This window comes from Onthophagus taurus, chromosome 2 (assembly GCF_036711975.1).
Source record: "Onthophagus taurus isolate NC chromosome 2, IU_Otau_3.0, whole genome shotgun sequence".
Classification (NCBI taxonomy): domain Eukaryota; kingdom Metazoa; phylum Arthropoda; class Insecta; order Coleoptera; family Scarabaeidae; genus Onthophagus; species Onthophagus taurus.
Genome location: NC_091967.1, coordinates 11224198 through 11240026, shown reverse-complemented (window position 1 = coordinate 11240026; position 15829 = coordinate 11224198). Strand labels below are relative to the sequence as shown.

The window sequence follows — 15829 nt, the reverse complement described above, 5'->3', positions numbered from 1 at the left end:
TTCTTTTGATCAATGTGAAATGACCCAAAAAACATGTTACAAATAAAAAGAAAGTGCTGAAAAGTGACTAACACTAGATTAACTTCAGTTATAAAACTTCTATTTTATATTAATTAACTTCAGATTTAAAATGTCAACCTTAATTTTGACATATTTGTAATCTTCATTAAAAATCCTTTAAAATGAGTACAAACACGACATATTTATCTTCAATATTAATGATGTTATGGTCAACTTTCGGGTAAGAATGTCAACGTCAATTTTGACATATTTGTAATCGTCGTGATAAATCCTTTAAAATGAGTCCAAACATGATACGTTTAATTTCAATGTTATTCGAGATATAAGCAACTTCCGATAATATTTGTCACAAAAACAAATATATATTTTAAAAAAATCAAAAATTAAGGTTGGTATTAATATTGAAAAATTAAATTGCTACCTTCATTGTTGCTAACTTCGGATTTAATGTTTTTTATTCTAACTTTTTTGCTTTTTGAGATAAGTACGTCAACTTTGGACTCATTTTAAAGGTTTTTTAATGAAGACGACAAATATGTCAAAATTGACGTTGACGTTTCAAACCGGAAGTGATTGTATCTCCATTAATATCAAAGTTAAATATGTCGAGTTTGGACTCATTTTAAATGATTTTTTATGAAGTTAACAAATATGTCAAAATTAATAGTTGAAAGTTCGAACTTTTTGGTTTTTTGATAAAAATGCGTCATGTTTGGACTCACTTTAAAGGTTATTTTATGAAGATTAGGAATATAATAATAAAATTAAAGTTGACATTGACAACTGAAAGTTTTTTTCACGACTAAACCCGAACGTTTCTAGTTCTCGTTCGAGTTTTAGTTCAATATAAAGCTTCCTTATAAAGCCGTCCATAAATTCCTCCCTCACAAAGAATCATCACTAATCACATCTTTAACATTTGCAGAAAACCCTGTTTCGTCGTCGGTTGCAGATAATATTGCCCAATTTTCGGTAGCTTTCAATGGCGGGCTACATTCTCATCACTTCAATTCTGGCTTAAACGTCCTATCACACTGTCAACTCCCATGCTGTTGTTGATTAAAAAATCCGTGTTGTTCAAAAAGTTGTGTACGACTAGTTGCAACATCTAATTTCGAAATGAGGACTGCATCATAGAATTAATATAAGCAAAAACAGGAAAACACAGTATACAATGATGTATATTTATTAGCTGATATGCTTTTGCCACTACAATTAGTTGATACTAAAATTATTTGACCCATAACCTCATCAGATTTGGCAGGTTTAGAAGGTTCTTATTTAAAAAGAACCGTTTTCAAGGCCGAAATATTCCAAATAAAACCACTTCTATCCTAATTAAAGTTAAAGTAATTAAATTAATCTAAAGTTGACATGTAAACACAAAGTAGTGCTTACAATTTAAAATATGTACACCATAAACACAAAAAATAATTATTGCAAGTCTCACAAACTCACCACATCAATTGGATGGTGAAACATACTATAAAACTGTATCATTATTATTAAAACAACATTTAAATCAACATTATTTTATTAATAATCACAAGAAAATTTGTTATAACAAAGTTCTTTTTACTTTATAATTAATTAAGCTAAAAAAACTATATCTATTTCTTTTCATATTTAGATTTAGCTTTTTCAATTTCTTCTTTTAAATTATTCGAAAAACGCCTAACGTATTTTTTTAATTCTTCTGGGGCGAGTTTATCATGTAACCCTCGTTCTTCAGCAAGTAATTTACCACGATTAATAATATACACAACTAATCTAGCTGCTCGCCGCATCGGATATGATTCACTTAAACGCCTAACAAGTTCCTCATTGTTAGCAAGGTATCTTATTAAAAAACGTAAAACCATTCTTCCTTTTTTATTGAAGTCTAAGATTTTTGCATGCCAAATGGGTACAAATAGCGATATTTATGAAGAAGTTCTTGTTTTAATCTCAATTGAGTTTTTAAAGCCTCCAAGTGGTTCAGTTGTTGTTCCTTGCTAAATTCTATACCCGCCAAAGAATTAATCTAAAAAAATGTATTACATTAAATTTGGTGTTAAACAGATTAAAATGTTATGCAACCTGAGCTCTGGCGTTATCTAACCTCTTTTGTAATTCTAAAACTTTCAAGGAACAATCTTGGGATTCTCTGGTTTTCGAGGTGTTATCGTGATGATCTTTTTCAATACTAAAAAAAATAATATTATGAAACAAGTCGAAAGATTGTGATTAAACTGTTTCTATTTCTATAATTAAACTGTTAAACTACGCACCTTTTAATAATTTCGTAAATAACCGGTAATATTTGTATGTCTAATTGTTCAACTGTAATACGTTTTTTTTCTTGGTTTTGATCCAATATTTCCATTTCACTGAAATTTTTAATTAATATTCAAGTGTTTTTCAATGCATATGTCAAATATTCGAGGTTATGTTTATTCAAAATATTAATAACTACTTTATCGACATTACTTTAAAAGATGTTTTTTAACATTAATTATTAAAGAATTTATTGATACATTTAATAAACTTATTAATTTTATATACTTCAACAATTTAATTATTGATTATAAAATGTTTTTATAAAAAGACAGCAATAACTAACTACTTTGCCGACATAATCTAATGTGACAGCTGTTTTAATATGTCAAATGTCAATTTTGGTGATTTTTATAAAATAAGGATTTTCTTCTAAAAATATGTTATTGTAACGTTAGAAAATTGTCTAGGTAAAAATGTCTGAAATAACAAGACCAAAAGCGGATCCAGGTTGGAATGATCCACCTACTTTAAATTATAATTCTTCAAATCCACCTCCAAAATCGAGAATTGGAAATAAAAGAATTGCATTTCCACTGTCGGGAAATCAATCAGGAAATTTACCACCTCAACCAGCTCCCAACACTAGTATTCCAACTGCTACCCCTCCAATGATTCCTGTAGTTCCAGATGGAAACTCTTCCAACACAACATTATTAGAAAGAGTTTTACAAAATATAAATCAAGCTCAAGATAAATTAATTGGAGATTCCACCGGAGGTGTTTGTAGTAAACTTGAGGTGATGAAGCAAATGTGGATGGATGGAAAGTTTAACGAAAAGATGCAGAATAATATTTTTAATTTAAGTACATTTTTGGCCGAGGGAAATTTAGAAAAAGCTAATCAATGTCAGTTGCAATTGATGATGGAAGATTCCACTCTTTGTAATTCGTGGATTAGTGCATTTACAGTATTTACTACACCTTTAAACAAATAATTTTTTATTTATAATATTTAAGAAATAAAATTTATCAAAAGCTAATGTGTTTTTAATTAAGAACCAATTTTAAAATAAAATTGATAAATATCATACACTAATTGGTTCTAAATAATCTAAATTGATGTATTAAATTCCATGATATACAGTCTGTTCTTAAAGTGTTTTAATTCCATCTTAAGAGGCTCATTGATAAATATGGATTATAAATAAAATAACTTATTAACATTAAATAGAAATTTTTTTTACTTTACTTGAATGTACATTCCAAAAATGATCACAATAATGGAAGAAAAGTGAATAATATAAATAAAATACAAAAAAGAAGATTACTACGTATAACATCTTGCGTTTTGTCGCAAAAGTAAAATACTATTATATATTTTGATCGCCGGACCTAACTTAATATGTAAAATATCAACAATATCCTGTTGCGTCAACATAAGCAAAGATTCCCCATCGATGTTGTGTTTCCCGAAAATATCACCATGCTCTCTACAATTCGGCAAACTCGTTACAAAATCGACCACTTCGTTTTCCGTCCATTCTCTTGGATCTGTATCCGTTTTAGTATAATTAGTTAAATATCTACTATGTCTTTCCCATGTTTGTTGTTCTTCAATTGAAACGAATCCATTCGTTAATTCGCCAGGTTCTTTTCTTATAACACTTGGAGGTTCTTCTTTCACCACTTCTTTAGAATAAGTTCGAACAAATTTCTTTTCAATTGGTTTTTTATCCTCCTCTTCGGACGAATCCTGTTTTAGAATAATCGGTTCTAACTTTGGAATTTGTTTTGGAGGACGACCAACCCGAGGTTTTCTAGACATTTGATAAAATATTATTATAATTATTGGTTTAGAACTCGAAATAGAATCTTACATTCTTTCTCTTGGTTCGCGCGATACTGGAACCACAGCTTCTAATTGTCTGTCAGGACTCAACAATCTATCTGGTAAATTATGCTCTATATTATCTATATTTTCATCAGCGTACGGACAATATTTTTGATTTGAATGTGTTTGATATGATGGACCTTGAATATGACCTTGACCTCTGCAACCTACCGTGGGACATTCTAAGAAATCGTAAACGTCATCTGGAGCTATAAATATAAATAAATAAGGATATATGAAGGTTTTAGTTTGACCATGATTTGGTGAATGATCTAGGTTTTCGGACTTACTTAGTGGTGGTTCTAAAGGATGACCTGTTTTATGACACCAACCGACAGGATGGATGTCCATACTATCATCATCTACCCAATAACTATACCGATCTGGCCAACCATCAAAACTAATTCGAATTTGATGATCTCGTACGTCATCAACAGTCGCTACGCGAATTATTTGAGGAACCCTTTTGTCTACACATTCTAGTCTCATTCCTCTTTTGAAACCATTTGCTGGTTTTTGTTTGAATGCACGAGCTGGAGCTGCCACACATTTTGTTTCTTTTAAGTAAGATTCCCAAGTAAAATTTTCAGGATTTGGCCAACCTAATAAAAAACAACAGTATTAATAAATAACATCATAGAAAATTTATTTATTTAATCTCTATTAACTACAATTAAGACTCTGAACGGACTATTTTGACCAATAATTTATGTGTATCAGAGATAATGCAGCAGAAAATCATGGAAACGATTAGTGATACTATTTCGGCCAACTTGTTCACCTTGGAAAATGTATTTAAACAACTTGATTGGGAAAATATGGGTCTGAATGTGGGTGGTGTACGCTTGAATCATTTGAGGTTCGCAGATGATGTGATACTGGTCAGTTTAGACAAAATGAACCTGTATAAAATCGAAGTAATGAGCACGTAAAATGTAAAACATGTAAAATGATATTGCCATTGACAACGTCTCCTTAGAGAATGCAAGCAAGTACAAATATCATGGTTATACGTTGGAAAAGCCTAAAACGAAAGGTGTATGATAATTGCATACTGCCAGTGACTACATACGGACTTGAAAGTATAGGCTTGACAAGAAAACCTGCAGAACAACATAGTGTAACCCAAAGAGCAATGGAACGAGTAATGCTGGGAGTCATTCTGAGAGACAAGATTCGAAATAGCAACATTCGCAGAAGAACACAAATGATAGATGTCGAGAGTCGAGTGGCAAGAGAAAACACAGAAAAATGGACACAAAGAATAACGTTTTGGAGACCACGAGAATCTAGAAGATACCAGGAAGACCGCAAAAGAGATGGATTGATGACATGAAGAGTGGGCGGGGAAAGAATAGATAAAAACATCAAGACAGAAAAAATGGAGACATTTGGAAAAGGCCTATGCTCAGCCGTGGATGAATACAGGTTGAAGAAGAAGAACGCTATTCAAACAAGCTATGTCTAAGATGAACAAAATACAAAATGATTTAGTCTGGACTTGATGCTGTCTACAATGTATAAAGTTGCTCTACGTATGTACATTAGTAAATATACAGTTCTGAATGTGAGAGCATATTTATCCACAAAATACCAATAGTCTATCCCACATCTCTTATAAACAACCTGCATTAAGCAACAATGGCAGAGATTCGACAAACAAAACAAAAATGTTGGAAGCAAAAAGATTGAAGTTCAAATTCAAAGATACAGAATACACTAAAGATCAAGATGCAACACCACTTATGAGAATCAGAATTCAGGTAACCTGGCTGTACAGGTGTCCAATAAACGCCAAAAACTCTAAACGCTCTGGTTTTTTGCTATCGCCTTATAATTGCTTTTTGCAACTATTTACAACTTTTTGTATTTTTGCTATGTTACTCCACCTTTGGTAATAAGCGAGATATTCATGTTTGTCGTTTTCGCGAAATTTCGAAAATTTTCTTTTTTTTGATAGCGCAAAAACAAGACGATAGCGGTTTAGAGTTTTCTGCATTAGCATTTACTCGTAAAACAAGATCACATGTAAGCTACTTGTGTTTATCTCTTTTAGATTCTGAGATAGCCTGTCATAACATCATATTTATGACACCTGTACATCTAAAACAAAAACAGAAGACAACAATTGAAGTATAGTGGATAGGTAAAAATAAGAAAGTCAACAAAATTGTAATGAAGAGCTGGATGTCACGCTCTGGGATGTTTCTGAGGCAATATGTCATGTTTTAATATCCAGACCGCTATGGTATCTGTTATTTCTCGTGAGATGGGAAAACCATAAAATTTCTCTGAGTGGCTGGAATGCATCATAGCTATTCTTTGCGCCATATCTATTAAAACGATGTCTTCGCTAAGGGAAGATACAAGGCTAACAAGAAAACTGCCCCTCCTATATTGAAAGGGAAAAGATTGATGACGGTTGTAACCGCAAAAATCGGATGACGACTTAGATGTTTGTTCTTAATGTGTGTCTAAACATAGCGGCAAGTGTGTGGCAGCAAAGAATACAATTCTGCCACGCACAAGTTTGGACATACCAAAGAATATTTGCGCGGGATATGTGAGGCAAGCCGCGCACTCTTTTGCACTCGCATGCAAAAACATATATAGAAACAACGCTGATGTTCTTTATGAGACATGTATCTCTTGCAGGAGCTCTACTGAGTTTTCATAATTTTGAAAGACATAATGAGGAAGAGATATTAATATTATTCTGACACTTATACAAAACTATACATTCAAAACAGTTACTTCAACATTAACATAGATAATTCTTGATCAATTTATATAGTCTATTTTTGTTAACCACCTGTTATAATGTTATTAGAATATGTTTAGAAATATTTATGTCTGTTCTAGAATATTTCGCTCGCATAACTCTTAAATTATGACAGTGAAATTAATGTTTATTAATTAGTTCATAACATTTTGATATTTTTAGTAACTGTTATAAAAAAAAGAATTTGTTGTTATGATTTCTACATTAAAAAAAATATATTTAAATGTTAATTCTCTGTATTTGTTAATAAAACTTCTTTAGTTTCTTATTATTACCATTTGGAGGTGTAAGATTGTGTCCATTTTGATCACACCAACCTATTGGATGAATATAAGGTGAAGTTGGATCGGCCCAATAATCATAAATATCATCCCAACTATCAAAATGAACTAAAATTCTATTATCCATCATATCTGTAACTGTAGCTACACAAACTAAGGCAGTGTTTTTTCTATCGACAGCTTCTAATTTCATTCCTATTCGAAATCCATTCGGACAGATTGCCTAAAATTTCAATAAAATAAATTAATACTATTTAAAAATAAATAAATATATTCTTACATTTCCTACTCGATTAGAAAATAATTGTTTAGGTGCAGCTGTTGATCGCGTTATTTTAAGATAATTGTTCCAATTAAATTCTTCGGTTAACCGCGGTGGTGGATGTAAAGTGTGACCATATTTTTCGCACCAACCTGCGGGAAAAATGTTCATACTGTCCGCGTTAGTCCAAAAGTCGTAATTGTCCGGATATCCGTCGAAATGTAATCGCATTCGATATCCGATTACTTCGGCAACGGTAAGTATACAAAAATAAGACGGATGTTGCGGATCGATTCCTTCCAATTTCATACCCGGTCGAAAACTATTTCGAGCGTAAGGAAACGGATCTTTAAATAATTTGACGGGAGCTCCTTTAGCACCTACATGCATTAAATATTTCGCCCATGAAAACCCTTTCTTACTACAAGTCCACGGATAATTAAATTTATCTTGGGAATTATCATTTGAAGTGTCTTCATCACTTCCCGATAATTCTTTTTCTTTACTTTGATTATCATCGATTTTTTTCACATAGGGTCCTTTTTTTCGTTTTCTTTTAAATTTCGTTTCTTTATCCTTCTTTTCTTTTTCAGTAGCCGATAAACAATCGTAACTACAGTGATTTGAGCTAACAAAATCTGAAAGCATTCCAAAACAGCCGCAATGTAAACATCTAATTTCTTCAATGTCCGACTTTTTCAATTCTGTTTTTGGTTTTGATTTGTCTTTCTTTAGGATAATATTTTTATATTCTTCGTCAGTTAAAAACTCTAACAAATTAAATTCGTTGATTTGAAATTTTAAATTCGATCCAGGTAAAGTTCCAATTCCATCCTCCCAAATTAATTCTTTAACAGCATCATATTCTTCGTAGGATTCATCTTTCTTAACAACATCCATAAGCTCTTTATTATCTTTATCTTCATCTTCACATATCATTAATTGGATATCGTCATCATTATTGCTCAATTTAGGTATTTTTGGTTTAATTTCGGGTTCCGTGGTTGTCATGTCATCGTATTCTTTTCGACATAAAAATTGTGATTTTCTTCTTCTTCCTTCTGATTTAATAGGATTTGTAACAGCTGGAGTTAAATCGCGATTATCTATAGCGTCAAAAGTGTTCGTAATTTTCACTTCTTTTGTATTCGCATCTGATATTGTCGTAATTGAATTAATAACAGGTGTAATTATTAAATTATTTCTCGGTTTCTCTAACAAATTAAAATTCCTTTTTAATATGGACACGCCATGTTTCGAATATTTCGATGAAGTGTTGGTGTTATCTTTTGATGTCGATTTATGTTTTTCGGATTCTTCGGGTATCGTTACCGTATAACTCACGTCTTTGGAATCTTCCACAATCGACAATTGATAGGATTTGTCGTTGGTTTTATTCGCTATAACATTCTGTTCATCTTTAGTTTTCACAATATTTTCGTCTTTCTTTTCCGATTGATCGCACAAAACTGTGATCGTGTTGTTATCGTTTTCGGTTAATTTAAAATTGAGTAACTTGCTTTTATAGTTTGTGGTGTTTTGGACTTGATATGGCATAATGGCAATTTTTGGTTGTACTGTATTTGTGGTTGCAGTAACGGGCAGCCTATTTGACGATACTTTTGGCATTGGAGCTAACACAAATTTATGACCGTTAGTATTAATCGTAGCCGTGTTAGTACATAATTTTAAATTTTCTGATTTTACTTTAGTCAATTTTAAATTCGTTTTTGTGTCTTTATTATATAATGGTTTGATCATTGTAAAAAGTGGTACTCCATCCACGCCACCTGAGGGTTTTTGAAAAACCAATTGCTGTGGTTTTGTTAAAATAACACCTTGATTACCTTGCAACGCAATATTCGATTTATTATTGATATTATTGATGTTTTGCAGTTGCAACTGTGGAATTGTATTTACTAAAATGTTCGGTTTATTCGCGGTTTGGGTTTGTTGTATTTTTGGCGTTTGAATATATACAAAGGGTAAAACTTGATGCTTTGCTTGTAAGGTTGGTTGATTTTGATTATTTTTATTATTTAATTCGGTTGTTATTGAAATGTCAATAGTATTTTTCTCCCCGCCATTTTTACTAACTTCTAATTTGGTCGTTTGATCAGAATAATCGGAAATTATGGACGGGGTTGAACTCGAAATGGAAAATGCCATTTCTGTAAAATAAAGAAAAAGAAAGGAAAACTTATTTCAATCCTACTTAGTTCCAAACGAGGATTGAACGACACTACATATTATTTATATTGTAAACATAATTTCGTTTATTTCATTTCGACAGTTCTATCTGGATAGTGCTCGACTCACACTGATAAATTATATATTTTTTAAAGATCTAGTATACAAACAACTGGAGGACTACCTATTGGTTTTTGATTATGATGTGCTTGTTGTCTTGGAAACTAAATTGAAAGCATGCATTGCTGATCAACATCTTCATGTAAATGACTATAGCTTATTTAAGTCAGCTGAACTATCTAGAAGTACTTGAGTTGATTTTTATGTTCAACATAAACATGTAAGTTATTTGGTGTTCTACTTGTCCTTAGAGTTGAGCAGCTCTGGCTAGAGCTAGATATAATATGACTACATATTGCTGATTTAAAACCGTTTCTTCAACTGCTTGAAAGATTCTGGTTAACGCATATTCTTTAGTTAATGAGATTTCAGAATTCAGAGTTTATCTATCTCATTGCTTAGGTTTCCCTTTGCAATCTTTGGTTTACTTGAGGGTAAAGTTCCAATTCCATCCATCAACGAGGTAAAGACGGTGAGAGCTTTTATTTTCTCGGTAGGTAGTTACTATAAAAGGCCTCCTGCTCCCTTCTGCCTTTCAGTTTCCGATGCTTTGACTTTCTTTAATATTCGACAAAGTTATGTATATTTGAAAACGGCTATATACTCCTTCAGTTGTTAGTTTCTACCATTACAATCAGTTATAATTAATGGTGCAAAATTTCATCATCTTTATTTACAGATTTGTTGTGCGTAAATTAAGAAAGATTGGCCGCTGCAATAAGAATTTTGTAGATGTTTATTTCGCCCAGAAAATCACACAGGGTAATGATTTTTTAACTCCACTTGGTTGTCAAAATCTTAATTAGTTTTGAATAAGTAATATAGGTTACTAATACCCACTGTAAGCGCCATGAATATGGAAGTTTAAACATATAATCAAAGGTCAGGAATCAATTTCAGTTTTTAATAATTAATAATTTAATATACAAGTTATAATAAACCTTGACTTTCTGTTTTTTTGAATCGACATTAATATATTATTAAAATTTATTCAAATTATCGTCGATATTATTTGTCGCTGCGGTGAGCTTGCTTTGAATGTCAAATTTAAAACTGCCAAATAATATATTTGTGATAACAACTCTCTATCTAGATGAACTGTCGAAATAAACACAGTATATATGGAGTAATAATTTTATGTCCTACTATTATCGCCACCACACCAAAAATATTTATATGAAATATGAAACATTTATTCTTATTACAAACTATGTCACTAATGTTCTTGCGAAAAATTTGGTTCTTCAAAATTGTTTCTTTTTACGTTGGAATAAGCAAATATGGTTTTCTTCCAATAGTCGCTTCTTACTGGTTAAGAATTTTAATTACATAACGGTATTTGATATAAGTAACACATAAAAAGATATGTGTTCAGGTTAAGTGTTTACTCATTTGACAGATTAACTCATAAGTTGATACAGAAGCTCGAGTCTGAATCGAAACAAAGTTATTCGTCCTGCCTTTAGAAAAATATTTATAAGGTCTCGTTTTAGTCGTGGTTCACAAATCGCAAATATAAGTAAATTGTTGTTGTATATATGCAGAAAGTTTCATTTATATTATTAATTGTATGTATACCAAAAAAATATTTATTCTTCAATGTCGAGCTTTGTCGACAAAGATTTTGATTGTACTACTACGTCCAATCGGGCTGGTATGTGTCCCAGACAGGACGTCACGCCTTTATTTTATCTAGATAAAGAAATAAAGACGCGACATCCAGTCTAGAACACACACCAGCATCATCTATTATTTATAGGAATTAAGGATCAAATTGAAGCTTAAAACATACAATTTAAGAATATGGTAAATTATTAATATGTTGAAAATAAAATGTTTTAACTTATTCCTTAATTATTAAATTTTCCTTGTCATTTTTATCAAGATTTGTCAGGCAGTGTTCTTATTGTGGTGCAATTCAGTCTAAGCCCGCTTATGTTTTCGCTAAGAGGATCTTCTACCGCAATTAAAATTAAATTGACGTTTAATGATATTAAAGAGATAAGTTTACAAAACCTGTCATTGCAGTTGTCATTGGATGTCAAATTATTAGCATTAGTTAATATATACTATACTCTGTTTTTAAACCAGGAGGAGTAAACGCGAAAGTCAGATTTACACTAGGAAAAATCACCAGAAAATATCACTAGATATTTTGGCGGTAAATTTAAATTAATAATTATTATTATTTATTTATTTACTTATTATTGTATTTATTTTCGTTTGTTATCGTCAACACTAAACATACAAATTAACATTGAAGTTATGAGTGTATTTATTTCAAAATATAATAAAGAAGGGTTTAAGAACACAAAATTTACAATAATGACACGAAACTGTCGAATTGTCAATAACCTAACCTTCAAATTCAAAATTGCCTGTGTGTGAACCTTCCTCGCATTCAACCAATCACGTGCAAGGTCAATCTGGTGACAAATTTAAAATACTCCTCCTGGTTTAAAAACAGAGTATAATTGCCAAAGAAAACTTCAAGGTATAATTAATGTTTGTAAACAAAACTAACCTTACCTAACATTCCTTCACGCTATAATTGGCATTACAAAAGAAAACTTCACGCTATAATTGCCATTACTAATTGCCAAAGAAAACTTCATGGTATAATTAATGTTTGTAAACAAAACTAACCTTACCTCACATTCCTTCCCGCTATAATTGACATTACAAAAGAAAACTTCACGCTATAATTGCCATTACTAATTGCCAAAGAATACTTCATGGTATAATTAATGTTTGTAAACAAAACTAACCTTACCGAACATTCCTTCACGCTATAATTGACATTACAAAAGAAAACTTCACGCTATAATTGCCATTACTAATTGCCAAAGAATACTTCATGGTATAATTAATGTTTGTAAACAAAACTAACCTTACCGAACATTCCTTCACGCTATAATTGACATTACAAAACAAAACTTCACGCTATAATTTCCATTACTAATTGCCAAAGAAAACTTCATGGTATAATTAATGTTTGTAAACAAAACTAACCTTACCTCACATTCCTTCACGCTATAATTGACATTACAAAAGAAAACTTCACGCTATAATTGCCATTACAAATTGCCAAAGAATACTTCATGGTATAATTAATGTTTGTAAACAAAACTAACCTTACCGAACATTCCTTCACGCTGTAACTGACATTACAAAAGAAAACTTCACGCTATAATTGCCATTACTAATTGCCAAAGAATACTTCATGGTATAATTAATGTTTGTAAACAAAACTAACCTTACCGAACATTCCTTCACGCTATAATTGACATTACAAAAGAAAACTTCACGCTATAATTGCCATTACTAATTGCCAAAGAAAACTTCATGGTATAATTAATGTTTGTAAACAAAACTAACCTTACCTCACATTCCTTCACGCTATAATTGACATTACAAAAGAAAACTTCACGCTATAATTGCCATTACTAATTGCCAAAGAATACTTCATGGTATAATTAATGTTTGTAAACAAAACTAACCTTGCCTAACATTCAGCGTCTGAAGACACAGGGCTAAACCCGAAACTTAAAAATATTCAACTTAGCGCTGAATAACAATTAAAACTAGAACTAACACTTGCACTAGAACTATACTCTGTTTTTAAACCAGGAGGAGTAAACGCGAAAGTCAGATTTACACTGGAAAAAATCACCAGAAAATATCACTAGATATTTTGGCGGTAAATTTAAATTAAAAATTATTATTTATTTATTTACTTATTATTGTATTTATTTTCGTTTGTTATCGTCAACACTATACATACAAATTAACATTGAAGTTAAGAGTGTATTTATTTCAAAATATAATAAAAAAGGGTTTAAGAACACAAAATATACAATAATGACACGAAACTGTCGAATTATCAATTAACCAATCACGTGCAAGGTCAATCTGGTGACAAATTTAAAATACTCCTCCTGGTTTAAAAACAGAGTATAGTTTTAAACTAATCAGATACTTTTTGTAACAAAAACATTAATTATTAATAAAGACAGTAAGAGTTTCGAAGTCAATAAAACGTTCATAATTAAGAAGATATTACATTTATTCACAACAGTTTATTAATCGTGTATTTTCGCTAAAACGTCATTTAAATTTTCAACACATCCAGAATTAAAACTTTAATATATTATATAGCTGGAACTTGGTTACAATTTACAACATGGCCACATTTCATGTAATCATTTTTGTGGTGGGGGTTAATTCAGTTTCCAGTTAATACACAATTCACTTTAATATTTAAAAAAGGTATAAATTCTTACTTAACTTTATTTATTTCTAGGTTAATTTTTCAAGAATATTTCATATTTCATGATAAATTGATTTTTGATGTAGTGGGGACAATAAAATTTTCACTCCACATCTTAATATATACCGCGATGCGTAAATATATAAGAAAAGATTATTAATATATATTAATTTATTCAAATCAAATTTAAGCACTTAATTAAATTTATTAATTCGCATGGCAACATTAACATCGAGGTTAATGTTGCAATCTTAAAAGATTAACTCGACTTTTTAGCCACGCTGTATATAATAGCAAATAGATCCATGTGTTGATTTTTATTTTAACTAGTTCTAAATATAATTACGATAGCAAGATTCGTTTAAGAATTGCATTAAAAACTTATTGAAGATTAAGTCGTAGATGAAACGAACCCCGTGGTTTTGTAAAATTTAAAAAAAACGAACGAGAAATTCGTGCGAAATCCTTGTTATGACGGTTGTGTTTCGGCACAACCGAAAGTTACAAATAACGAGCATGCCGTATCGGAATTTCGTTAAAACTAGTTAAAAGTCGATCAATAAAGTTTCTATGTATCGGTATTTACCTTCTCTTCGGTCCTCAAACGGCTTATTTTTCCATAAACTTTAATTTTCTAAGAGCACAGAAACACAACACGAATAATCTGTTGTACCGCGCATGCGCAAAATGTACTTACTATATATAAAGGGTAAGGGGGGTAAGAGGTGTATGGAGGAGTACCACTAAATGGTTCATGGCGTACAAAATAAAATATTTAAAACAACATTTAAATCGGATTCATTTGAATTTTAATGGGTCATATTTTGTTGTTTTAATTTTCTTTTAGTTGTGATTCTTTAAATAATACCTACATTAGAACATTAAAACACATACATACCTATTAGAATTGTACACCTACTTACTATTAGTAGTTATGCAATAAAAACTAATTGATAACACACCAAAGTTAAATTATTTTTCAATTCATTTCTGATTATTACGTTATGAAGAAATAAAGGAATCTACTTTGTGCATTAATTTTTATCTTTTGTAACGCGAACATATCTATTAATATCTAATTTTTTTTCTTTTGTGATATATTAATTTAATTTGTGTGAATATAGTAATGAATTCTTATTGTTAGATCATTTGTTCTCAAAAAGAAAACAAAACAATATCGATAAACATTAAAGAGGTCACGTGAACATTAAACAAGTTTTATATCAAATTAAATGATATGAACACGCCTAAAAATACCTTAATGATAAAACTTTTCGTAAAACTTAATTTAATATTTCCTTTTAATTGTCTCACAAAAAAAAATAATAAAAACTCAATACTACAAGGTCATACAGAAATTGCGGCGAGATACAATTTCAATCTTACCGTTTTTATAAATAACTCGTTTTAACACACACGTTTACAGTGTTTATAATAAATTGTTAAAGATCAATGTGAAAGTTTGAATTAAAACGGGCTAATAGATTAAAAACATAACATGAAACCGAGAAAAAATTTAAGTGTAAATAAAATTGGGTTGGGTTCGGAATGTATTGTGTTGGATTTCTTTGTGTAATTTTTGAAAAACTAATTTAACAAGAACATCAAAATTAATAAGATTAATCAAAAAATAAATATTAAATTCTATGATGTTCTTACCTTTCTAACCGCGCATGTGCCGTTCGAAACTAGAAGTAAAAACAGCAAAGTGTTCTTGATTGTGCCCCCACTATTTGAATTATATTATATTTTT

At 30.6% G+C, this 15829-nt stretch overlaps 4 protein-coding genes across 7 annotated transcripts; 1 reads left to right on the top strand and 3 right to left on the bottom strand.

Annotated features, from left to right (window-relative positions):
* Positions 1-1537: 1537 nt before the first annotated feature.
* LOC139429166 (protein NCBP2AS2 homolog) lies at positions 1538-1883 on the bottom strand. The gene has a single exon (XM_071194669.1). It carries the CDS (start codon positions 1881-1883, stop codon positions 1632-1634), a length of 252 nt encoding a protein of 83 aa, XP_071050770.1. The 3' UTR covers positions 1538-1631.
* LOC111425911 (mediator complex subunit 9) lies at positions 1879-2474 on the bottom strand. The gene is made up of 3 exons (XM_023060204.2): positions 2292-2474; positions 2101-2206; positions 1879-2044 (listed from the first exon to the last, which is right to left on the bottom strand). Exons 1-3 carry the CDS (start codon positions 2384-2386, stop codon positions 1904-1906), a joined length of 342 nt encoding a protein of 113 aa, XP_022915972.1. The 5' UTR covers positions 2387-2474; the 3' UTR covers positions 1879-1903.
* A 173-nt stretch (positions 2475-2647) lies between these two features.
* Positions 2648-3320, top strand: LOC111426066 (uncharacterized). The gene has a single exon (XM_023060421.2). The coding sequence runs from the start codon at positions 2754-2756 to the stop codon at positions 3273-3275; it is 522 nt and encodes a 173-aa protein (XP_022916189.2). The 5' UTR covers positions 2648-2753; the 3' UTR covers positions 3276-3320.
* Positions 3321-3489: 169 nt separating this feature from the next.
* Positions 3490-15825, bottom strand: LOC111426042 (lethal (3) malignant brain tumor). Of its 4 annotated transcripts, none has more exons than XM_023060385.2 (6): positions 15736-15813; positions 7515-9667; positions 7229-7457; positions 4462-4773; positions 4158-4380; positions 3490-4097 (listed from the first exon to the last, which is right to left on the bottom strand). In XM_023060385.2, the coding sequence occupies exons 2-6, from the start codon at positions 9663-9665 to the stop codon at positions 3608-3610; spliced, it is 3405 nt and encodes a 1134-aa protein (XP_022916153.1). In that variant the 5' UTR covers positions 9666-9667; positions 15736-15813; the 3' UTR covers positions 3490-3607. The 4 variants fall into 4 exon arrangements, with proteins under 4 accessions (XP_022916153.1, XP_022916152.1, XP_022916154.1 ...); XM_023060384.2 differs by lacking the exon at positions 15736-15813 and adding an exon at positions 14663-14948; XM_023060386.2 differs by having other exon boundaries at positions 3491-4097; positions 7515-9130; positions 15736-15825.
* Positions 15826-15829: the final 4 nt, after the last annotated feature.